General features: G+C 38.7%; 2 protein-coding genes across 2 annotated transcripts; one reads left to right on the forward strand and one right to left on the reverse strand.

Moving 5' to 3' along the window:
* Window positions 1-55: 55 nt before the first annotated feature.
* LOC107717373 (tyrosine-protein phosphatase non-receptor type 23-like) lies at window positions 56-3299 on the forward strand. The gene is made up of 4 exons (XM_016524098.1): window positions 56-212; window positions 325-463; window positions 553-666; window positions 745-3299. Exons 2-4 carry the CDS (start codon window positions 428-430, stop codon window positions 1336-1338), a joined length of 744 nt encoding a protein of 247 aa, XP_016379584.1. The 5' UTR covers window positions 56-212; window positions 325-427; the 3' UTR covers window positions 1339-3299.
* Window positions 3300-5644: 2345 nt separating this feature from the next.
* Window positions 5645-26059, reverse strand: LOC107717374 (sterol regulatory element-binding protein cleavage-activating protein-like). The gene is made up of 23 exons (XM_016524099.1): window positions 25930-26059; window positions 20580-20774; window positions 18278-18398; window positions 17371-17528; window positions 17037-17245; window positions 16835-16940; window positions 16512-16684; window positions 14933-15059; window positions 14253-14365; window positions 13705-13799; window positions 13500-13598; window positions 13146-13358; window positions 12259-12623; window positions 12025-12171; window positions 9841-10042; window positions 9641-9756; window positions 8943-9444; window positions 8768-8853; window positions 8582-8664; window positions 7864-8030; window positions 7333-7413; window positions 6737-6943; window positions 5645-6627 (listed from the first exon to the last, which is right to left on the reverse strand). The coding sequence occupies exons 2-23, from the start codon at window positions 20699-20701 to the stop codon at window positions 6382-6384; spliced, it is 3738 nt and encodes a 1245-aa protein (XP_016379585.1). The 5' UTR covers window positions 20702-20774; window positions 25930-26059; the 3' UTR covers window positions 5645-6381.
* Between the last annotated feature and the right edge of the window lie 831 nt (window positions 26060-26890).

Raw genomic sequence — 26890 nt, forward strand, 5'->3', positions numbered from 1 at the left:
TTCAGTTTACTTCATGGCCTGAACTGTGAGGACTCATTCTTAAACAGTCAATCTATTAAAATTGCTTAAAACACTAATAACTTTTGTTTGTATTTTCTCACAAAAAGGGGCCTTCCAGAGAGTAAAAGCAACCTCATCCATTTTATTCAAGAAGTCCACGGACATTACCTGCTTCAGCGCCCACTACACACTCCAGTCGTAGTGCACTGCAGGTACCATACTTTAACACATAAAGGACATTACAAATGATATTGAACACAGACGAGGCTAAGCAAAAGCAGAAAATAACAAGTACATTTACGGTTTTGTTTCTGTTTCTCATAGCTCTGGTGTTGGCCGTACTGGCGCCTTCTGTCTGCTTTATGCAGCGCTGCAAGAAATTGAGGCTGGCAATGGTATACCTGACCTGATCCAGCTGGTGAGGAAGATGAGGCAGCAAAGGAAGAACATGCTGCAAGAAAAGGTAATGGTACTCTCCCAATGAGGTTTGAGATTTTGCACAGTGTTAAGTTGATAGAATTTAATGGTACTTTTGTCAAAAAACCTCCACAGCTTCATCTCAAATTTTGCTATGAGGCTGTCCTTAAACATACAGAGCAGGTTCTGCAACGTCATGGCATTATTACATCCCCTTGCACCAGGACCCCAAATAACATTGCATTAAAGGTAACAACTTATTTCTTACTCGCTTGTCTTTTTATAAACCAAACAGCAGTGTGATTGTTATATTTTGTGACTTTCTAGTCATACTCGCGACAGGAGTCTCAGGACATTGTTCTGGGAGGAGACATGCCTATTAGTTCCATACAGGCCACTGTGGCCAAACTTAGCATTCGACCACCCAGTGTTGACCATGAACAAGAGTCCGGCCAAGACCAGATTCCCTCCGTTTCCGAAGCGGCAAGCACAGTGGAACCAGATCCTACAGAATTGTCACTTCAGCCTTCTCAGGACCCGCTTTGTTATGAAGCTATGCCTGGTTTCATCAGTCCCCCCCTCTCTTGCACCTCTTCTCCAGGCAAGACGCAGTCACCTTCACCTCCTAGTGGCCAAGGGAATGGGTTCACTGGGTCCACTCCTGCATCTCCAGTCTCAAATCACCAGCCATCCACTGAAGCAGCGCCTCATGCTCCTTCTCCGCCCCCCTCCTCATCTTTAGATCTGCTTGCTTCTCTCACACCTGAAGCCTTCACTCTGGACAGTGCCCATCGAGGCAAGCAGCGGATTAACAAGCAAAGCTTCCTTCAGCCGCAAGAAGGTAAAGGCCTGCAAGGACCACCAGAGGGCGACGATCCGCTCAGTAGTTTGGATCCTCTCTGGACACTCAACAAAAGCTGAAACAACATAACCAAGCTCTCTTTTATCTTCTCCCCCACAGGCAGTCTTCTTATGAACTGTTTCTGACCCCGTGTAACATCTTGTCCGTGTTCATGCCTCTTGGACCCTATCACTGTATGTATGTCTGTCCACTTGTGTCCTGAAAAGTCTTTTTTTCAGTTGGCACTTTTCCAGCTCTGATCCTGGTTACATTCCGTAAATCCGGTCTCCTAGCATGCACTCCTAATGCCGTGGTGTTTGTGATTGCCTGTAAGGTGCCTCTGCAGTGGGCACCAAAAATGGAAACATTGAGAATGGAAACAGTGTGATAGAAAAACTGACATTCAAGCTACTGTTGTCATTATCAGAAAACATATTAACAGTTTGACTGAGCGACTGTCTGCTTGCCCTTTGTACACATGCTGCTTACACTGTGGGTTGTATATTATTAGTCACCGCACCTGTCTTTGAGCTACAGTGATCTGCAAAGTATATGTAGGGACAAATTGAAGCGGGTGATGAAAATACGACTTAATGTACTCGTTATACTTAAAACACTCAAAATTCTGAATCACTTCAGAAATCATAGCATTTTTATGAGCTGATTCTTTCTTTGAACTGTGTAAATAAATCTTAACAAATGTCAATATGTTGGTCTCATTTGATTTGTTTTTCAAACTATAGCAAATAGCAAAAATATGAAGAGGACAAGTTTTTTGGGGGGTTAGCATGGACTCATTAGCCCCTGGTGGTAGATGCTGTAACTACACCAACTTCCTCTATTGACCGCTATTCAAAAATGCGCAATGTTTGAAATTTAAATAATTTATTTTATAGTAATATTTACATATTTTCCCAGTCTGCTGTACATCACACATTCAAATTTGTTATTTGTTCTGAAAACTTGTCATCACCCACCTTATTCTCATGTTACAATTCATATTACCAATTTTTCCCTCCATCGAGTTGCCCTTTTTTTAAATAAATGCATGGTGTTTCTGTTTACTGTCAGGTTCAGTTTGCAATTTAGTTGACAATCGTTAAAACCTGTACCACTAAGCTAATGTTTAAAGAGTAGACCAAGTGCATTACCGTCAATGCATTGTAACTTATTTTACAGCAAGCTACAAATACTGTTGATAGGTTGTTATATTTAACCCAGAGAAAACACATTTTGTATGAAAGCCTTTTTATTTGCGAATTAGTACAAAGTTTTTTTTCTCCGGTGTTAAAAATAGAACAGAGCATTAGTTACATCCTCTACTGTCTGGTTACACTGTGTAGTGTATTTGGGAAAGACTGAGAAGAGGGCAGAGCAGCCCCCCCCCAAAAAAAAGACAATATTTACACCCAGTCTCTCTGCCCCCTCCCCATCTTAAGAAACAGTGCAACATTCAGGCATTTCACATCACTTTAAACATCCTCCACTTCTACTTCAGCAGCAGTAAGATACAGCAAGTTGACAGCAGTATTTCACTTCAATACTGCATGCATCTATCATGTCTAGGAATGTGCTCCTCTGGGAAGGCAGAGCGAGCAGTAAAATCAACACAATGGAGCTTGGTGCTATTTCACTTCTCGCAATAAAACGGCTGCCATTGTATTTGGCAGCAACCCTGCCATCAAGTAAATGATGCTTTTCAGTATGGTCACGGAAATGATTATAAATCATTGTCTTCTCTCAGCACTCTGTTCTCATGTGGTTAATGCTTAATCTAATCATGTGACAAGTTTTAACCACTCATAAATAATTCTGAACAATTCCCAGCTGCTAGCCATACATTTGTTCTTGAGCGATAACTGGCCATACATCATCACGTCATGGTGAAAATGATTGTTTTTTGCTATTTCTCATGTTTAAACAAGATTTGAGCATCCTTACAACAGCTGCACAGCTGGTCTTATGAAACTTCAGCCGTATCAATGCCACAATCACAAACCCACTGAAAAATGCACATACGTATACTTAAAAAAAAAAAAAAAAAAAAAAAAAAAACATTATTAACTAATATTTACATTCATAAAACATGGCTAATAACGGAGTCATGTGCATTTCTATTGACTTGATCAGATGGAAAATCATTTTCCTGGTTTCAATTGTTTTGGGGACTATATGTTTTTGCAAAAATCAAAACAATAGGGGGAATTTATAAAAACGACAATATGCAATGGTATCAAACTCCTTAATCTTTAAAGTTTAAAGCATCATGTTTCAAATTGGTAAGTTTTAAAGGGGTCATATGATGCGATTTCATTTTTTCCTTTCTCTTTAGAGTGTTACAAGCTCTTGGTGCATAAAGAAGATCTGTAAAGTTGCAAAGACTAAAGTCTCAAATCCAAAGAGATATTCTTTATAAAAGTTAAGAGTTAGCCACACCTACCTAAAACGGCTCGTTCGAACACGCCCCCACATACCTACCTCACTATGTGGGAAGATTTGCATAAAGCCGCCCAAATGTTCACGCAAAGAAAGAAAGCGTAACTTTTATTCTCGCTGTAGTATTGTAGTTACGCGACGCAATGTAACGCAACGCGTAAAACGACAGTATAAGTCATTATAATCAGTAATTATGGCCCCACTGGATGCAACAAATGCCTCGTTTGTAATGGGTTTTAATGTTTTTTGTCTCGTCGCTCCGGCCGGACACGGCATCGACAGTATGGTGAGGGGCGTAACATTTCCGACTCGCGGTTGAGGTATTCGGCCAATCACAACGCATTGGATAGCTGGCCAATCACAGCACACCTTGCTTTTTCAGACCGATGAGCTTTGTAAAAATCGACGCGTTTCAAAAAGGCGGGGCATAGAGGAGAAACAATAATGTACAGTATGTGGAAAATAATGTGTTTTTTTAACTTTAAACCGCATAAACACATTTCATTACACCAAATACACAAAATAATGTTCTTTTTAGCAGCATCATATGACCCCTTTAAAGTGCAACAAAAACCACCTATGACTCACTTGCATTGAAAATGGGGACACGTTTGGTAGACTTACCAAACCAGAAATCAAAATGCAAAAAAAAAAAAAAATGGAATGCACATCCAGACAAACTTAAATTAAATGTAGAAAAATCTCTGCTGCTGTCTAATGAAACTAAAGAAGTCTCTCAGTGCATTTTAATATTTCAATTTCAGTTTTCACGAATGTGTGCATTTGCCCGAAAGATAACCACAAAATTGGTTGACTGCTATGGCTATATGAAAAATAGGCCAAACCAATGCACACATTAGTGTGGTTTCTGCAGAGCTGGATTGGATATACTAATGTTTTATCATACACACACTTACAAACCGGGCCCAAATACACAGTAACAACTAATGGTCAATAATCTCAGTGAAACTGGTCATGGCTCTACAAAAAAAAAAACACATTTTAATACAGAAAAATAAGAAAATATACACATCTAGTAATAAAAAGCAGCCCTGTCCATCACTTTTCAGCACAGAGAGGCATCGAACTCCTCCAGAGGTGTTCATCATCTGCTGCATTTAGATGCATTTAAAATGACATTGGGTGATTCGTACTGACGGCTTAGCTAAAAATGTACCTGGCATACAGGTGCTGTAGAAATGAACCCTACTAAATGTTCATTCAGGATTTCAGGAAACAGATATGACATCACAGCATGTCCCAAGGAACATTTTTCACATGTTTAAGGCAGGACTGGAATGAGAACATCTCCCTTTCTCTTTTCTCTAGCCACCCTTCTTGCTGCCTGACATCTGTCAATAACTGACTTGATCAATATAATCATATTATTTCGGTGTAAGTTAGTCAAAACTTTTCTTGTATATTAAAATTTGACCACATCTCCACTTCAACTTATCTATAAGCCAAGTTTCATACAAATTGTTAGAAATTTCACTAATAAATAATTGATTTCAATATTAAAAACAGATCCCCCCTCACCCGAGTCAGACGTATACAGTATGCTCTTACAAACACAACCACTCACAGAAACACAGCATCCAGTTCAAATTTCACCCCAAAATCAAAAGAAAATAAGTATGTTGCAAAAAGAAACTGAGGCCTACTTTAACGATCATAAACATTATTTGCATTGTGATTTTTTTTTTTGACAATTAAGCACCCCCTCCCAAATTTTCTATACTGAAAATATAAATATATGACAAGAAAAAAACAAATAAATAAACTTAGTAAAAATCATCCATAATTATTATTTTTTTTTAATGAAAAAATTCTAACAAATGTTGTATTGTATAACAAATACAACATGTAAATATACCTACAGGTGAAAAAAATGTATTAAAGTACATTTTCTTTCAAAGTTTTTTTACATTACAAATATATAAAGGCTGTTTTGTCATTAAAATAAAAAATATATATATGATTGGTCCTAAATTAGGTTTACTGTCTTTATGCAAGGTTGCAAGAGGAATTCCTATGCGGTTGCTAAGTCTTTAATCAAACCTCAAAGAATTCTTTTGATTATGGGGTGCAACGTGACCTGAACACTTCTGAAGATTCAAACACTCAAACACTGTTGCACGCAAAGAACACACTCCTTTCAGCAGGAAATATCTATGCCTTTTTCTGTCCCAACGACCACCTTTCGTTCCTCCTCTCCCTCTGCAAACATATTATTGTGAACTCTCTCACCTCTAGCTGTCACACAGTTGAGAGTTTCTGGGCTGGGCGGCCTGGCATTCTCACCGTGAGCTTGTTAACATCCACACAAACAGACATCTTAAGGCAGGCCAAGTGAGCCACCTCTCACTGTCGGCAGCTATGCAATTCTGTCTGGATTCATACACAGAATAATCTGTATGATGTTCTACCAAAAGTACAACATGCTCTGATGGAGCATCAGAGGCCTACTGAACACCAAACAATCAGGTTTTGCATTTACATCCTGTTTAGATGTGGTATAAAGTGGCCACTCCCTCCCTACTAAGTGTAGGGTGGTACATGAGAGGACACAAGAAACATCATTCATGTCTGCAATGAACCTGTGGTGATTCAGGTTAAAGGGTGAGTGCTTTTGTGCCGGCCACTGAAAATTTGCTAAATCTGTGGGCTGGTGTTTGTGTGTGTGTTCAGTCCAGCTTCTCCAGAACAGAGGGCACGTAGACTAGGCTGAGCTCGCTACCAAAGTCACAGACTATGGCAGCATTGTCCAGAACCAGGAGCTGCCTGACGCTCTGACCTTCGCTGCTCTGGCCCAGGTACACCGTCTGCAGCAGGTCCCCGTAGTTCAGGTCCCAAAACGACACGCAACCTTGTCCTCCCGTCACCAGCAGGCTTTCAGAGATCACCCCTAAACTGGCCCCACAGCCCACCTCCTGAAATACAGAGAAAGACATAAGAGATTTTGTTATGTTATTCATAACAAATCACAATATGCTGATTTGTTGATGAAATCCTGCAGTCCTAATTCTCATAATCACACACCTGTTGTATGGAGTACAGCTTTATGCCTGTGCTACGGTCCCAAATGCAAATGAGGTCATCCAACCCACTGCTAATGATACAGGAAGTTGTGCAAACCAATGAGGTGACATCACCACGGTGACCGTAAACGTGGCTCACCCGGCTGCCTGTTAGGACGTCCCACATGCAGATGGCGCCATCTTGGCCCCCGCTGGCTAGAACCATGGTCTATAACACAGCACAGAAAAAAATTGAGTTGGGACAAAAAAACAACAACTTTTTTTTCATTTGCCAAAATGAATATGATTGAGACAATGATGAGACAATATCCATCCATCTACCCATCCATTTATTCATCTATCTATCTGCCTATCTATCCAACTAACCATCTATCTATCTGCTCATCTACCATCTATTCTATCCCTCTCTCAATCTATCCCTCTTCTCTATCCATCCATCCATCTCTCCATCTACAAGTCTATCCAACTATCCATCCATTGGTCCATCCATCCACCCACCCACCATGTTTTCAGTTAATTTACAGTATTGTAAATTAGAAATATGAGCAGCAATATTACACAAGGTGTATATGTGTGAGATAGTGATGCGATTCTGACCTGGTCTATGTATATAGCAGTTATACCACCTGAGTGGCCCTGCAGGGTGAAGAGACAACAAGAATCCTCCAAACGATACACCTATAAAAGAAAAATGTCAAATAAACAACAAACTAAAGCATGAGTTAACTGTAGGCTTGAACAGAATCTGTGCTCACAGGAAGCTCTACAGATTTCCAGCATCTGAACAAATCCTTTACAGTCTGATGACTAAATGTAAAGTTCCACAAATAACCCTTATATTTTTAATTAATATTTTGTATATAATAATGCTTTTAATAATCAAAGTGTTGCACTGTCTGCCCTATTTAACATGTTTTACCATATATATATATATAAATATATATATATATATATATATATATATATAAAAAGAGAAAACAACAATTGACTGCAAACGGTTTGTGCTGTATATAAGGGCTGAGCTATGTAAACATAAATATTTTTCTACTTTTGGATCTGTGGTGTGCCAACTTTGATCTTCCTGTTTGCATATTTATTTATATTTCCATATATTCATATGTTCCTTACCCTGACTGTATGGTCCTGGCTGCCAGTGACCACTCTGCCAGCGGCAGCTTTGAGCACAGTGATGGGCTTCTGGTGGGCACACTGCACTGAGCGCGTCAGCTGACAGCTGATCACATCCTCACTGCTGTAACAGGGGGAGGGGGGCAGACTGCATCGGCCTGGGGGTCCTAACACAAAAAAAAGAGAAAAAAACCGCTTAAAGGGCCTTGAACGTGGTAGTTGCGTTGCTGTCTCTGCAAGGTCAGAAAGCTCTCGGATTTCCTCAAAAATATTGGGTCTTATGGGTTTGGAATGACATGAGGGTGAGTAATTAATGACAGAATTTCCATTTTTGGTTGAACTATCAATGCCTCTTTATTTCGGTCCTCCACTTTCTCCTGTGAGTAACTGTCAGCTTTTATCTACCTGTTTTTTGTGTTTTCATGCTTTCTGATCTAATGAATTTCCATAACTTTTCCAGTTGGTTTTTATTATTAGATCTGTACTTTTAACAATAATTTTATAGAAATCAGACTAGCAAATCAAAGTCTAGCTGAAAAAAAGACAAACAGAAAAATTTATATTCATGATAATTATTATTTTTTTTAAATCGCATTCCATTTCATTATTTTACATGACATTTCCAGGCCTGGTTTTGGCATTTTTTTTAAAGGTTTTTCAAGGCCGTGAGAATGTTGTATTTGAGTATCCTTTTTTCGATTATTTTGACATGACTCACCGCGATATTGCAGCAACCCCAGAGGCTTGTTGATCTCCACTGTGAAGAAATCCAGTGAGCCATTTAAGCGAGCTGCCACAATTCTGCAATTGAAAATACCTCCATTAGCAGGAAAACATAAGTCGGGTGGTTGGGTGTGAAATGAGTGTGGCTTATATATGAGCTTCAGGTTGTTGTGAAATGCACCTGTTATTAAGAAAAGCCAAGGCAGTGATTCCAGATACTCCATCTTCATTACTGCACCGTAATGATCCCTCTACTGCATCCCACAGCTGATAGATACAAGAAAATAAGAACAGCATATTAAATCACATTGATAGATCTATATGTTCTCCTTATAAAAGCCCTCTCTTTCTCTCACCTCCAGTTTTCCGCTGCTGCGGCCCGTGGCAATGAGGTTACCCCTCAGCTCCATGGCCCACACCGAGCTGTCCCAGTCGCCATTGCTCTGCGGGGGGAGCTCTGGTGGTAAGACAGGCTGGTCCCCGAGGCTACGTCGCCTTTGCTGTGAAGCCGGAGGAGAAGGTGGGAAGGCCAGTGTTGGCGAGGGCTCATGCTCCTGGTATGCTTTCTCCACCAATTCCCCGAAATCAAAGCCAGAGCTGCTTAAAGTCTGAGATGGGGGCAATGACCCAAAGTTGGTGTCGATGAGAGGGGTGAGGTCTGGTTGGTCCCCAAACAGGGCAGGGCGTGCAGGGGTGGTCCTCCTCCTTATTGGGAAAATATCTACATCTGGCCCTCCCATCGCTACTCCTCCTGGTTCCCGAAAGTCTGCCCCCAAAAGGCTCTCGGCCTCACAAGCACTTATGTGATCCCAGCCATCACGGTGCTCCCAACAACCACTGCTGCTGCTCCTGCGCAGACTAATACACATACATAAAAATACAAATAATGAATACACATTCAAAAAAACAACAACAACATATACACATACACATAAACATACATATACACACACACACACACACACTCATATATATATATATATATATATAACATTTATTAGTGGTCATGCAGTGGGTGCAGGTTTGTTTAAACTGAGTTTATACATTTCCTTACCCATTGCTGGGTATAACAGTAAGACAGTCTCCTGTCTGTGCGTCCCACACACGGATCTGTCCCGCCAGACAACAGATGGCCAGCAGCATGCCATCACTGGCCAGACACTCAATGTCCTGGGAAGAGATGCCAGAGGTAATTTTATATATCTCAGAGTGCATTTATGGAAACGCGTCAGTGCAAGTCAATTTGATTCTCACCATGCTGTGGCCTCTCAGCAGCAGAGGGGAAATTTCACTGATTGGCGGTGAGTAGCCGTATTCGTCGCAGGGCAGGTCTCCACGGCGACGGCGACCATGGGGAACCCCGTTCTGCCCATAGTTCCGAGGGCAGAGCACACGATACAGACAGAAGAGTAAGAGAACTAACACCACGCCAGCGAAAAGTCCAAGAGCTGCCACCCTGCACAAACACACATATTACAATGAAGTAAAAGTAAAGTAAAATAAAATTAAATAAAATCAATTAGTCCAAACAATGCCAGATGGGGGAGTGTTTGAGAAACCTGACATTAAACACTCCTTATTTTTTCCTAATCTGTGTGGTGCCCTACTGACACATACACTAAATAATTCCCCTGTAATGAATGGGTCAATCAATCAATTTAAAGCTGGAATGTGAGCATGAGCCCCTGCAAAACAAGTCTCTCTTGAAATTCCAGTCCACCCACCTCCAGGGATGGGAACGCAAAGGTAAGCATTACATGCAGAAAGTTGGACAACATCTGAGCACGTGCACATACTCTTGATCTGTTCTCACAGGGTAAATGCATCACAGAAAACAGGAAACACAGGCAGGGGGCCAAAGGAAGAAATAGAAGGAGGGGCCAAGTTTTAGAGCAAACTGAACTACATCCATCTGATGTGTATCTAACAACCATAACGGCCTCATAGATAAGAACGGGGCCTTGGAACAATGACCTTGAACACCACAATCTGTGTGTGTTTGTTTGTGAATGAGAGAGACTATTGTTTGTCTCTGCAGTCACATATTTGGATCTCCTGTGTGTGCTAGTATGAGATATGAATGAGCGCTCGTGGTTAATCAGTGAAGTTTTTCCATGTATAAATGAAGAATGTAAGTGTTTGTTTGCAAAAATAATATTTTGGTCATGATGTTTAAAACCACTTGATATTTGTTCACAGAAAGACCACAAAGGAAATTGGTAATGCATGTTTTCAGAGAAAAGTCATTGAGCAACTTACAGATTACCAATTAATGACTGCTGTCTGATCTATAAATACAAGAAGGTGGGAAAAGAACAAAAAAATTCCTTTCTTATCCTTACAACCCTCTGGTGAACACTCAAATACGAAAGAGAATAAGTCTTTATTTATTGTAACGTGACAGAGCTGGTGAAATTTGTTTCTGCGGTGTCGCCACAAAATGCACCACATTAGATTACTCAATAAAAAAGGGAATTTGTGACACTGCTAAACCAGACCTTTTATATTTTCATAAGGGACAATATATTTGCTAACTGAAAGTATGAGAGTATTTTTATTTTTTTACCTGAGGGCAATATGTATATAAAATTTATTTGTATTTTATATTTTATATAATGTTATATATTTATGTCAGATACTGTAAATTCATAAAAAATTAATTAAAATTCAAATAATAATTCAAATAATAATAATAATTCAAATAAATTTTAAATAAATGCTGGGGGTTTTTTTTCATTACTTTCTAGTCATCCTACCATGGTTTACACAAAAATATTAAGACGCTCAACTGTTTCCAACATTGATATTAATAAGAAATAACTGCTACTTGAGCACCAAATCAGCACATATGAATGATTTAGGAAGGATAATTCAAATAAATGCTGTTTTTTTCATTATTTTCTAGTCATCCTATCATGGTTTACACACAAATATTAAGATGCTCAACTGTTTCCAACATTAATAATAGTAAGAACTGCTACTTGAGCACCAAATCGGCACATATGATTTCTGAAGGATCACGTGACACTGAAGACTGGAGTAATGATGCTAAAAACTCCGCATTACCATCACAACAATAAATAATTTTTTTTTTTTAATTTAATACAATTTAAAACAATTGTTTTGTATTTTAATACTACATTTCTTAAAATTACTGTTTTTACTGTACTTTTGATGAAACGAATGCAGTTTTGGTGAGCATAAGACACTTCTCATAAATATTAAAAAAATCCTACTGACTATCAAACATAAATAAAATTAAATAAACAAAAACAATAGCAGGAATATATCTTTTTGGCTTCATTTGTTAAATATCTGGTGCATTGTTGCCTAAGCTATGTTTCATTTCTAATAATAATTCAAACTGAATTGGTAACTGAATAAGTAACATTTATAAAAGCAGGTGGAATGCCCAAATAGCTGAAGTGCAACACTGACTTGTAGAGTGTGAGATCTGTCTGCAGATCGGAGGTCTTGATGCTGGGAGGAGGAGCGTGGTGTGTATCCTGGGGATGGCGTGTGTCTATGGCCTCTTGCGGGCTGAGATGGAGCGTGACGGGGATGACTGGAAGAATGCTGATGTACCTGAGGGTATCAGACAGGGGCATGTTAGGCAGAACTACAAGAGGGCCTGAACCATATCATCTATTAAGAGATGAGAGAGTAGCGCACCTCTTTGCAAGAGTGATATTGTAATAGCTAAAGAGTGAGGGCCAGTGGCGGAAAGAAAGCCGCCTCCACAGCTCCTCATCCTCAGGGCCCCAAGTGATCTGGGGGCTGGACACAGGGGCAACTCCTGGGCGGGCTGCTCGGTGACCCTGGGATTGGTTTTCAGGTAAAGGAGTGGGTTCAGGAGCAGGAAGCACGCTCAGTGTGCTGGTTGGGTCTCCACCAGGAAATACTGGAGCAACGCCCAAGTGAGGCGGAAGCCCCGCCTCCCCAAGAGGGCTCTGCTCTGACACCTGGGCAGCAAGGAAAGTCCTCAGACCAGCAGGGTCCGTGTAGACCAGGATCCCAATCCAGATCACAGTGCCAACCTATTAAATAAAGAGACAACAAATTTAGATAACATATAGCATATTTTACTGTTCAAAAGTGTGGGTTCGGTAAGATTTTTTTATGTTTTTAAAAGTAGCATGCATTTTAATTTTTTTGTGTGGCATTTTCGCCTTTATTGTGATAGGACAGATCAGACATGACAGGAAGCGAAGTGGGAGACAGAGAGAGAGAGGGGGCGGGATCAGAATTGCATTTACTCACCCTCATGTTGTTCCAAACCTGTATGAGTTTCTTTCTTATGTTGAACATAAAAGAAGATATTTTGAAGAATGCTGGTAATCAAACAGTTGATGGTGACCATTGACTTGCATAGTATTTCTTTCCCTACTATGGAAGTCAATGGGGACCAACAACTGTTTGGTTGTTCAAAATTCCTCAAAATATCTTCTTTTCTGTTCAACTTAAGAGAGAAACTCATACAGGTTTGGAACAACATAGGGGTGAGTAAATGATCACAAAATTTTTGGGTGAACGATTCTTTTAAAGGGTGTAATTTTTACCATGATGATTCTCTGTGCCAGGCGAGTGCGGGCTAGGAAGTACACCACCCTGAGCCTCTTGGGCAAGCGGAGGTTCCGGAAAGCAGGAGCCTGCAGGGTGATGGTGTGGGGAGAAGGGCGGGGTGGTGGAGGTGTTTCTCGTGGACGCAAAGGGCCCGGTTTAGGTGGAGGCATCCCCGCTTCTGCCGGGAGACGCCTGTTCAGATCAGCCAACTGTTAATATAGAGACATGAGAGTTGGTAAAGACGATAAAATCAAACTGAACATTCCAGACAAGGTTTCAGTGATTCATGCATTTCTCATGGAATTGTAAAAGATATTTTCCAGAATGTTCTCTGTGTGGGTGGTTCTCACCTCCATGCGGCGGATGTCAATAGACAGCACAGTGGTGAAGAAAAACATCTGCAGGAAGAAATCGGACACCAGACCGACCACAGCAAACAGACAGAACTCCTACACACAAAAGAAAAAGGGGGAAGTGTAAAGCGTTTGTGATTTGGTACTGTATAACTACCACCAAAAACAGATCATATATCGGAGTTATTTACTAGAGCTTCACCTGAATTGCTGGTACAAATGTGAAGTATCCAATGAGGATGATGCACAGTTCAGTTGCCATATTCTTCATTATGGACCAGCTCTCATTGCTTAGACCTTAAGAAAGAACCAAGAAAAAAAAAATACAGACTTTTGCCAGAGTATGTCATTCAATTTGGTCTAATTTTCACATCCCATACTTTCAAAAGATTTCAAACTGCTTAAGAGGTTATTAAGGGCTTTATGAAAAAAAAAAAGCAAAATGTTTTTTAAGGCTATGGAAGTTAACTACAATAAATAAAACATGTTTAAAGCAGTATATATTTTTGATATATATTGATGTTTGTTGTTTATCTTAAAGACAACAAGTTACTTGAACTATATTTAATATTATTGAGATTATTGAGAGAGCTTTGTGATGAAAAATTCTTAAAAATATATTTTCATTTTATAAATGTCACTACACAACAGTAAGACAGTGCTTAGTACTAAATGGGCTACTGTATTCACTAGGAAAGAAAAACTGAGTGCACATATTTTAACAGTGCAGATGATTGCATCATCTCTGACCTTGAGCAATACGCAGCTTGACTTCAAGGTCGACAGGCGTTGACACAACAGACTTGGTGAGGACAAGGACATTCTCCAAACCAATTACCACCACAAGGTAAGGGAAGATTTCCCTGCAAAACAGAAGCAGAGAAAACAACTAAACCTTTGAAAATCAATCAAAACTAATGTTTGATGTGAAAAAAATAACATAAAAAAAAAAATGTGAGGAACGTGAGGAGCTAGCTTATTATTAATGATAAAAGCCTAACAGAAAAATCCACTGTAGCGTTCTGTCATTAGCTGAAGAGTTGACTTTATGCAGCCCTATTGTATCTTGGATCAATATGGAGTACACACGTGGCCTAAATAGTGTGTATGTATTGACTGCAGCCTGTTCTGATGAACCAAGTCAAATTTGTTTGGACAGCTTGAGCTCACACCACTGTGACTGTAAGTCCATACATGCAACCTTATAGGCTGGCGGAGGACTATCCCTGCCCACTCAAACACTTCCTGGCAATGAAATTCCCCTAAACCGCTATCATTATTATTGACGATTGGTTATACATCAACCTGCTCAAAGACCAAACCGTGACATTTTAATTCCTGAGGGATTAAGTCTATAGCAGCCCTGTGATAGTGATGCACAGAATCATTCTAGTGGTATGAATGAAGGTGTGTTTTGGCTGAGCTCCTACCCTCCATTCAGCGTGGGCGTCAAGCCAAACAAGGTGCAGAGTCCCACAGACATGAGCAGAGAGCTGAGAACTGTCACCACAGCAGCCAGCGCCAAGCCCCATTTGGATTTCACCATGTCAATCTTTCCTGTGAAGTGAGAGCGAGGGATTATCAGAATTATTTTTGTCAAGAGCATTTTACAAAAACGTCATTAAGCATATATATAAAATGCTGCTGGAAAGAGAGTATGTGAATTCTTGATGCTGAACGTGCTGTTCTGAAGATAATCGCCAGGCCAGACTGAAACACGAAAGCTGGCGAAAGCTCAGTCAGAAACCAAACAGCTCTGCTAATCTGAAAGCTTTCTGCTGCCAATTTACTGCTTTCCCCCGAGGCACCTGGAAAAACGTCCAATTTCAACACTGTTGTATTTACTTCCTAATAATTTTAGAGATATATGGAATGATTATTAGAGAAAGAATAATAGAGAACAGCAGAAAACACTACGAATATTCCCATTTCTGGCAAGTCTGCAGTAATTCTGTCAACTGTGGTACTTCCATGACGAACAATAACAGTAGTGGACACAAATCAAGGCTCAACGATAAAGATTTCTGGCTGCTTGTCTGTTTGCAATAGTAGTACAAGTCACTGCAGAATTTACAATAATAATGTTCAATACAGTACATCACAACATTTTTTTTTTAAATTTCGAAGCATAAACAGACTGTGTGTGTGCATATAATCATCCAAAATAAAAATTTAAGCACTGGTGATATTTCTGACAAAGTGGTCTGAAACTCTCTTACACTGGATTGTTTATCTGCAAATATCTTCATCATGAAAGTTATAGAATCTAATGCACATCAGATGGCCCATTAAATAAAATATTTCTGGAATCTTCTACAAACATGTTAACACAATATCACCTATTGTTTTACAACACTGAGACGCAGCATGATACCCTGTTCTAACTCCAAGGTCAGAATGTACAATTGAAACACTTTACATTACACAACCAGGTATTTCATAACACAAAACCAGAAAAAAATGCATGTGCACTACGGTTCAAAAGTTTGGTCTTTTTTTTTTTTTTTTTTGAAAGATGTGTTATGTTTACCATTTGTTTAATAAAAATACAGTAATATTGTGAAATAATATAACAATTTAAAATGTTTTTTTTATTTGAATATACATAGTAGTAGTATATATTGAGAAACATAGAAAACATTTTTAAAATGTTAAAATATAGTTTATCCCTGTGATGCAATTCTTAATTTTCAACAGCCATTACTCCAGTCTTCAGTGTCACATGTTTCTTGAGAAATCATTCAGACATTCTGATATGGTGCTCAAGAAACATTTCTTACTATTTTCAATGTTGAAAACAGTTGTGCTGCTTAATAATATTTTTGTGGAATTTGTGATACTTTTTTCAGGATTAATCAAAGTTGAAAAGACCAGCATTTACTTGAAACACTACAAATGTTTTTACCATCACTTTAATCAATTTAATGCATTCTTACTAAATAAAATGCTTAATTCTTTAAAAAAATTAATGAATTAATGACAGAGAATATAGGTAGAGATGACACTTACGGGTGGAGAAGTAGATATAAGCAAAGAGGATAATGTAGGTGGTGACCAGAGGGATGAGCTCAGCGATGCCAATCTCCTCTTTGAAATGGACATGTACCATGTGGTCTTCACGCAGAGTGCAGTTTGCTGAAGGATGAAGCAGTTTCAGACGGGCTCGGAGACTGGCTACAAACCTGTCCAAAAAGACACACACACACAGGAGATGCTAAACATTTTTGGAAACCATGATTGGTTCGCTACAAAAACTATATTTTTACAAGATCTAGAAACTGTGACGCCTGCCTTATAGACCACAATTAATTTGAAATATTTCAAAGGCTGACCTTGCATCATAGGAGCTTAGTGCAATTGTGATGGTGTATGTCACCACTCTCTTCTTGCTGTACAGGCTTACACCTGTCTGCTTCCCCGGGACACCAAAGAGTAAATCTAAAAAGCACACACAGTAAAAATAGGTTTTCTAAACGAACAGGGGGCAACTTTTAATTTGAGCAGAGATTAAATTGTATTTAAGCAGCGTCCTGCCTTTCAGAGTGGCTGAAGTATGAAGGCCTTTGGGTTCATGTTGGTGGACTGTCTTCAGGAGGTCTGGATCTGCATCAAACAGGTCATGCCGGTTCTGCCAATAGTTGCCAGGGGAAACCAGCAGGCAGCCGTGCTCTGGAAGGACCGCCTGCATGCGCCGCAACCCTGGCAACAGGTCCGTTACCTGTAAGCACAGTGCCTCCAAACTTCTGAGAAGAGAGAAGTGAGAAAAACAGGAAAGAATGAGGTTGAGAAATGTGTGGTAACAAGGGCGAACAGAAATGGTTTGAAATCAATCAACATGAGCTAATAAGCCAGGGGGGGAATCTTAGACCTGTCTGTGTAAATGTGGTTTCTGATCTCCTCCAGGAGACTGAAAACGCGCCCAAGGGGAGAGCGGAACACATCCACAGGAACCAGACTGTTGTCCCATGGTGAAACTGCTGCCTTGACCAGGACCTGCTGGATGTAGGCCACCGGAGGACCCCGATACTGCAAGAAAAGCAGCATATTTAGATTAACAGTAACAGGTCTTCAAAAGAAACTTTTTACATTTTCTGTGGAGCTTGACCAAGCTAATTCCCTGATGCTAAAGTTTTGCAGGTGGTTGTTTGCTGGCCCCAAGTCTAGAGGTAACTTTTCATAGCAAGTCAACTGGAATTTTTCCGAATTATTTTTGTCCACCAGGTGAAATTGTCAGAGATTAGACAAGTAATAATACACCTTTTTTTCAACATGATGTGATGTTTATTCATGTCTGTAACGGTGTAGGACACATTGCATGCACACCCAACGTTTGCAATGTCTACAATCCCTATCCAGTGCCGGCCTTAGCAATCATGTTAATAATTCCACAGAAAAGCTGCATACTTCACAACTGTTATAACTTATCATTCAAACTTTTGGGGGTGGTAAGATTTTGTAATGTTTTTGAAAGAAGTCTCTTATGCTCACCAAGGCTGCATTTATTTAAAAAAATAAATAAATAAACTGCAGTGTCACACGATCATTAAGAAATCATTCTGATATGCTGATTTGGTGCTCAAGTAACATTTACAACTATTAATGCCGAAAACAAATGTGCTGCTTAATATTTTTGTGAAAATCATGATACATTTTTTCAGAATTCTTTTCCATATTCTACAGATAAAAATATGAATTTCTTTTAAAATAGTAATAAAAAAATCTTACAGAACTGAAATTGTAACTGTAATGTATATCAAACAAGCATTTCATTTTACCCAATCAGGGCGCTCCGACAGGTCGCCCTGAGACTCATGGGATGGAACAGAGTAATCTCGTACTCCAGTGGTGAACTCGACAGGCCCTGTTCCTGGCAGAGGCAGCTTCAGCAGAGGGTAACTGTAAAAGAAAGCATGGTTACAGAACAACAAATCAATCTTTATTACCAACGTCAAGCTGCATTCCTCATAGACACGGTACCTCCAAATAGAGGAATGGCCTTCTCATGACGAAGAGCCCATACAAGGTCCATAAAACAAATCATATTTGAATAAAAAGGGCGATAAGTATGCAAAGTGTCATTTTTGCATTTTTTACTGAGTTTTATAGCATTCAATCGGTCACACAGGTGCAGCAAGAGTGAACTTAAAACATAAAACTGCACCAGGAGGGAGCACAGACCAGTATGATTAACTTGTCATCTGTGATATCCTCAGGCTAGCAAGCTTTAAGAAAACTAAGGATAGTAAAAACAAGAATTTTACACTTTCTAGGAAAAATGATTGCACAAGATCCACAATACTGCTTGCAGTACAAACACAAAGGACTGGGATACTCTCCAGATGGATAATCTGACCAACCCCTACTTCTCACAAAAGGAACATCTGTCGCTCTCCTTTAAAGTGCTTCAAAAGCCACGAATATCCCCCACCAACAACAGCAGTGTGTTAAAGAGAGGAGCACAAGCTGATAAGGTTTAAAACAAATGACACTGCTGACATCAGGGAAACAAAAGGCTATTGTGTAAAATACATTATACCTGGAATCTCGGAGTGTGCTTTCCTTAACACGGTACATACAAACTGAGGGACAAACCAATATAATTGTGTGTGGTTTTGTGTGCTTAATGGATCACCCCATCTTATCCAAGACGTTCCTGTCTTTCTTTCTTCAGTCGAAAAGAAATTAAGGTTTTTGAGGAAAACATTCCAGGATTTTTCTCCACATATTGGACTTCAATGGGACCCAACAGGTTGAAGGTCTAAATTGCAGTTTCAGTACAGCTTCAAAGGGCTCTACACGATCCCAACCGAGGAATAAGGGTCTTATCTAGTATATGTACTAATTTATTTACTTTTTAACCACAAATGTTTGTCTTGCACTAGCTTGACCTCACGCATTACGTAGTCACGTTGGAAAGGTCACGCATGACGTAGGTGGAAGTACTGACCCAGTGTTTACAAAGCGAAGGTGCAAAGACAAACGCCCTTTACAAAAAAAGGTAAAACAATGATGTTGGATGATTTTGAAGTTGGAGGAGAAAATGAGATGGAGTTTTTCGCCCTACACTACCTTTTTGAACCAAAGTACACAGAAGAAGAACTAACCATGTGAAGAACTTTGCAGAGCTAGTGCAAGATGAGCATTTGTGGTTAAAAAGTATACAAATTTTATTTAATTTTTTTAAGAAAATGACCTATTATTTAGTTAGATAAGACCCTTATTCCTTGGCTGGGATCGTGTAGAGAGCTTTGAAGCTGCACTGAAACTGCAATTTGGACCTTCAAACCGTTGATCCCCATTGAAGAAAAATCCTGGAATGTTTTCCTCAAAAACCATAATTTCTTTTTGACTGAAGAAAGAAAGACATGAACATCTTGGATGACATGGGGGTGAGTAAATTATCAGGAAATTTCCATTCTGGAAGTGAACTAATCCTTTAATTTACGTTTAATTCAGTATATTCCTTTATTATCCGTCTTGAGGCGGAGTCAAGCTATTCTGCCCAGTCCATTCTCTTCTCTAGCTGAGAAAGAACTCAGACGTCCGCAGTGACAAGTAGCTGCCACTTCACAAAGCCTACTTCTGTTCCTCCAGGCAGCTGAAGACACTGGGCTGTTGTTCTCTGGGAGAAATGTTCACACACTCACTCTTTTCCGCATGGATTTTGCCCTTTATCTGAAGCGTCAGAGATTTAATTCGCATTTTGCTGACTGAGGCTAAAAGAAAAGGCATGAGAAAACTGTTTTCTCCAGCTCAGTGCTCCACTTTGTGTTTGTGCTACACACAGTCCTCCTGGCACAATCTTGCTGTTGAATCAAACTGTGCAGAACAACAGACCACAAGCCAACTTCATTCCTTTGTTGCCCTCTCTCACCCTTTCACACCCGAAAACATCCCACCCCCAGATTTGTACAGATAAGCTGCTTTTCCTAACCCACAGAAGTACATAACGTACTTCAACATTGACAAAGGCCATCAGAGTCGTGGCCTAGCAGCCATTGTGTCCCTGATTAGTTTAAATCTAGCTCCAATCCCATTACTTCCTGTTTGAATCAAATATCACGACTGCAGACTCACCAGCAGGTCAGGATGCTGGCAGAGGTGAAGAGAATGATGGGAACCGGGTAGGAGGCACATAGCAGGCCGTGCCGGTAGAAGGCAGCCGAGATGTTCTGCCGAAGCCGCTCTCTCACCGTCATCCTGGGGGAAGGGGTCAGCTGATGGCCATTGCGTGTGCGGCCAGGGCGAGGGCACCGGCGGGCATCCAGGGATCTGTGCGAACAAGCATGTACATAACAATAACTGTCTCTCCGTCGTTGTAATGTGAAGAACGTGTTTTTCCTGTTACTGCTCAAAACTCATTTGTTTTCACAATGTTACCTTTCTTAAGTTGACTTCTGTTTATTCTGTTTTATGTTGTCTTATCCGTATATTTCTCTCTGGATGTCTGATGTGCTCTTTACTTTCTGTATTATTGTTTGATTGTTTGTTTGATGTTATCCTCACATTTTTCATGGCGCTATATAAATAAAACTTATTATTATTATTATTACTGATAAAACCCAAAAGCTTTTTTAGTAATTTAAAGCACATATTAAAAGCATTATCAATATTTTTGCTTCATAAACCGACTAAATGAGTAGTATCTTATGGCAAGCTTTATTGCTATTAATCACCAACAGTACAAAAACATTCACATGTATGGCCAACATAAAACTTATGTATTATGATTCTGACATGACACGAGTCAGCAAATGATACATAAAACCAAGCAGTAGCACTTTACAAGAAGATTCATTTCATTATCATTAATGAATAAATTAATTAATTTTATAGCATTTTTTAATTTAGGTTAATGTTAATGTATAAATACATCATTGATCATTGGTGCTTTAAATGAAAAGAATACAACATAAATGTGTTAGCATACACTACTTTTTTTAAAAAGAAATTACCATTTTTCTTCAGCAAGGATGCATTCAATTGATCACAGGTGAGAGTAAAGACATCTATTATGTTACAAAAGATTTCTATTTTTAATCAATGCTATTCTTTTGAAGCTTTTATTCATCTGAGAATTCTGGAAAAAATATGTATCACTGTTTCCACAAAAATATTACCAATATTACTATAAAATATAATATATTACTAATATTATTAATGTGACCCTGAAGACAGCAGAAATGGCTGCTGAAAATAAAGCTTTGCATGACAGGAATTTATTACTTTTTAATTTTAAAATATATTGAAACAGAAAAGAGTTATTTTACATTGCAATAGTATTTCACAATATTACTGTTTCTATTGTATTTTTGGTCAAATAAATGCAGCCTTATTTTAAAAATCTTACCAACCCCAAAACATTTTATTGGTAGTGTAGACATTAAAACAAAACCTAGATTTAAAAAATGCTAAAAAGAGTCTTGTTCGTGGTTAGTTATGATACCCAATGCATTAAATAACATTAAATAATTTAACCTTACTGTAATCCGTTACCAACCAAACAAACTTAAAGGTCCCATATTGTCAAAACTGAAATTTCCTGGCTTTTTTCACGATAACTGAGGTCTAGGGGCTATTTAACTACCATATAAGTTTCCTAGCTTTACTAGCTAGCAGATAATTCTTTAGAAAACCTATCTGTTAGAATTAACCCTTTGCCTAGAGGTAGTTTCTGGACTTTCAAACTCTGAAACCAGAGGGTTCAAGGGTTATACTGGCGGTCTATGGTTTACAAAGAGCTCTTTTTTGTCATCAGGTGCCCCTGTGACTATACCACAGAGCACAAATCCCCCCCCCCAGGAATTTACCTCCTGAGTGGCTACCGTTCATGCTTTTCTATAAATATTACATAAACAAGTTGACACATACAGGCTCACAAAGATGCTACACATGTACTACTCAAGTTTGTGGGAAAATTTCATAACACACGATGCAAGAGATTTCATAAAAACAGACACAGAGAGAGAACTATGATGGGCTAAACACTTCACTGAAAGCAGAATTAACTGATTTTAATCAAAGCAGGTCAACAACTTTTACATAATGGTATCAATGCAATTTTCTCTTTTTAGATGATCCAAGCGCATAAATACATTTTTATGATCAATTTTATAGTACCTTAAAATTTTTATATGTACAATATTGCCAAAGTATCATTACACCAATAAAAGCAGTGATAAAAACAACAGAATTCAAAATAAAAATAAAATGAGATTTGTCAGTAATGGTAATAAAAATAATAACAGCAATAATAATTTGTAATAAAATAAGAATGCTAACACAGATCATAAGTCATTTGTGGTGAACAAGTAAATAACAAAATAAACTTTTTTTTTTTGCTCACAAACATTTAAGACGTACAGAACAGTAGACATAAGTAACACTTTTATGATAGTTGTATTATTTATTTGCATCCTTCCTGAAGCTTGAAAACTCAATTTAAGACATTTAAGTGTATGGAAAATATCAACCTATTTGTTCACCATTAGAAAGAGAGTCATACACATTTGAAAGACATGAGAGCGAACAAATTAATGATGACAGAATTTGCAACCTGAGGTCAATTATTCCCATTTATCCAACAGTCCTTTTCCCATTCCAGCTTAGAGAGAGACCAACTGAGTCTTAACCGTCTCTTTTTTTACTATATTCGCACTAGGGGTGTAACGGTACACAAATATGACAGTTCGGTACGTACCTCGGTTTTAACGTCACGGTTCGGTATGATTTCGGTACAGCAGGGGGGGGAAATTATTTATATATATATTTTTTTTGTAATGGTTTACTGAACAAGTTGCTCTTTCTTTATACATTCAGTTATAGTTTACATTTTCTTAGTGATAAAAATCTACCTCAGCTTATGCTTAAAACTATAGGGAGCCCTTTTACATTATAAGGTTACAATTAGGCCTAACAACTTAACCCAAACTTAAATTTAATTGCTATTTATTTTTAAATAGATGATCAACACTCAACTTGAAAAAAATATATAAATAAATAAAAAAAATAAATTGTATGCAAACATGTAAATTGCACAATGCAGTTTTTAAATTCACCCCTAATTCGCACACTTCCTTCTCTCCCTCTATTGCCGAATCTGGGAGATTTTCAAGAGAACGGAGTCCAGAGACACCATTCAAAGTCTGCAAATCTTGGCAAACCCAAATGCTACAGCATGGAAACAGGCAATGACTTAAAATCTTAAGGGAATGTGCAGGCACAGGCTGATAAACACGTGCAGCTGACAGACGGACCGGTTTGTGCAAAGCAACCCTGTTTGACAATTTGGTGACACAAGAACCTGGTAACTATCATGCATGCTGGGATAAAACTTTAGAGTGCAACGCAAAGTTGCTGCTTTGGACAGAACCATCAAAAAAAGACAAACAGTTCAATAGTAACAGCACAAACTACAGCAATGCTTTCAATCACAGGGCACTTAAAATACACCAGTTAATATTGGTTTCCAAAATGAAGGAACTTCTACAGTCTCTGGTGGATTTACGCTTGCATCAGAATGTTCCACTTAGGCCTGGGCAATAAAATGGTATCGATATTTATCGACGGTACACCTTCGATAACGATATAAAAAATGTTCGATATAGTGCACGATATAGGCATGTGCTCTGAGTGACGCAGCCAGCACACACAAACATGAACAATTGCTGAAATTAGTGCTGTGACTGCCTGTGATGAGGAGATTGTGAATAAAAAAAATGAATATATAGTCGAATTTAAAATAAACATTTGCATTTGAATGCAAAAATAGTACAATCAAATATTAGGAGTGCGTCAGGGAGCGTCACCAGCGGAGCACGAGATGCGGTGATGATGATGTAAGTGACGTTGTTGCATTTTAATGTTTTGTTAGTCTAGCCCATGTGACGCGCAGTTGCTGCATTAAGGCTTGTTCACACCGGGACGAATATCGCGCGCGATTATCGCCGACGTTTAACGCCTCGTGACTAAACAAAGGGCGCCAATGTGAGTGTGCACACCGACGCGCAAAACGCGAGGCGTAAAAGCGTCATTTTTAAAAAACGGCCTCGGGCTCGTTTTTTTGGTTTGACGCGCCACGTTAAAAACTTGCCGACCAATGAGATTGGCGCTTTTTGATTAGGTTAAAACCGAAACTAAGCCATTCACACAGAACGCATTTTTTTAGACAGACAAATTTGACTGCTGCACTCGCGTCTCACACAAGAGATGTAGCCATGAAAAATTAAAACAGTTTAAACTTTTAGAAAACACATTGCGAATTTGTGGAGGTTTATTCCTTTTCACTGCGTCTCATATGTTTTTAAATACAATCTGAGTGAATGGCGCCCTCCTGTGGCCTCGGGAGACAAGCCAAAAGTTTCCTTAAGACCTATTTAATCGGCATATAAAACATTATAAATTAGATATTTGTTTAATTTATTATGTGTTTGACTGTTAAAACAAAAAATATTTGTTGTTTGTCTCAACAAATTGGGTTAGTGTGTGTGTTTATTATGTATAACCAAAACATTATATTAATATAGGGAAACAATTGCCAAAACATCTCAGGTACTTAAAGCCAACATAATAAATAAACTGTCAAACTCCAACACAACCATAGAAACACGAAAAGTATCAAATTTAATCTGAATCAAATCCATTTGCACTAATACGACAAAAACGCATATATGCCAGACGGTTTTGCAGGTTATTTAATAGACTAATATAAGTTAATTACAAAGCAATGTTGTGATAGCACAATGGTTTTGTGAGGTATGAGACAGTAACACCATGTTATTTTTTATATTATATTATTTTTATTTCCTAAATGTCATAGCATACCTTGGTACTTTTACGGTATTGCACAGAATACGTACTATATTTGTAACGTGCGGTGTTCAGGCTGATGCAATTTCCACGTTTCTTCTGCAGTTATTGTCAGTCAATTAAACTGTAAATTATCTGAGCTGAAATAACAAAGCTAAAGCTAACAGTCACTGAACTACATATTAATACAGTTTTGCATACTCGGTTGTCTGCGATGTCCTGCATTTCATGCCTTTCAAAATCCCTGAGATACTATTTATTATCTTTTTGTTGTGCAAGGAGATGAAACCAATAACGTTACACGTCTCCATAGCATTAACTTTAGCCGAGCTGCTAAGGCTTTAGCATTAGCAATAGTTGATGTATAAAGCACCTGCCAGTTTTATTTAGATTAGCTTGACGTATATAGACAATAAATAGAACGCATCACCCTAAAAATACGCATTTCATTGCCTCAACGTGGCGGCAAGCTATGCACATCTATCTAGGAAGCGCTTTGACAGCATGTTACTGGACCAGCTAACAGAAATAGTGAGCACTAAGGGCCTGCCATGCTTCTAAAATGCTCTAATTTAGCAATATAAACACACAAAACAATAGCGCTCAAATCATAGCTTACCCTAATGACAGGTTCTACCCTTCCTCTCTGAGGGCTTGTTTTAACGCTGATTCGGCTCCTGTTGAGTTCCACAGACAGGTGGCTGTAAGTCTCTAACGTTACTGTTCTGCCTGCATCATGTCAGCTACTGTAAGCCAACGTGACCCCTCAACTTCAACCTCCAGAACAAAGCTATAAGCTAAAACGCGTCAAACCACGACCTCTACTGGCCATAACAGGAAATGTTAAAGCTCTAAAACGAATAAAACTGCGCCACAAGGAGGACGAAGTAACGTTAGAGTGGAGTGAAGATAATATTTTTTTTCCCTAAATGGAATTATCTAGTTAGTAAAAGGATAGTGATTTGTTTGCATTATATGAACCCAATGTATTATAATGTAAGGATTTATTCTCAATTGTCATTATTTGCTGGCAGGTGCATTTCAACAGAGAAGTCCATTAGAAGCACTGATTACCTATGGACATCTGTTTGGAAAACATTTTTAAAGCTAGGAGTCCCTAGTGACAAGCAGTGGTGCTCAACTAGGAGCTCAGGATCCACTAGGGGGCCTCAGAAAACATCTAATGGGGCACAGGGTGACTTGTAATTATTCAAAATTAATATTATTATTAATAAAATAACACAAGAAAAACTTCATTAAAAATGGTTAAAACACAGATAATCAAGAACACCCCCCTCGCAATATTTTTTGTTCCCAGTTTATGTTTTCAAAAGAAAAAAAATATATTAAAAAACAAGCAACTTTGATGTAATTATAGCCAAAATATTGGAGGATATTTGGAAAATAGGCTTTGCATCTGTTTGACAAGTTGTGGCCTTCTTGTCCAAAAGGTTTAGAACACTGCCCCAGGTTAACATATTAAAACTGTTTTAACTGTTACAAAAACTTTGAAGCACAACACCAAACAGACAGGTTATTTTCTATGAAAAATCTATTTATTACAAAATAAACACACATCT

The sequence above is a fragment of the Sinocyclocheilus rhinocerous genome, unplaced genomic scaffold (genome assembly GCF_001515625.1).
Source record: "Sinocyclocheilus rhinocerous isolate Xijiao unplaced genomic scaffold, SAMN03320098_v1.1 scaffold933, whole genome shotgun sequence".
Classification (NCBI taxonomy): Eukaryota; Metazoa; Chordata; class Actinopteri; order Cypriniformes; family Cyprinidae; genus Sinocyclocheilus; species Sinocyclocheilus rhinocerous.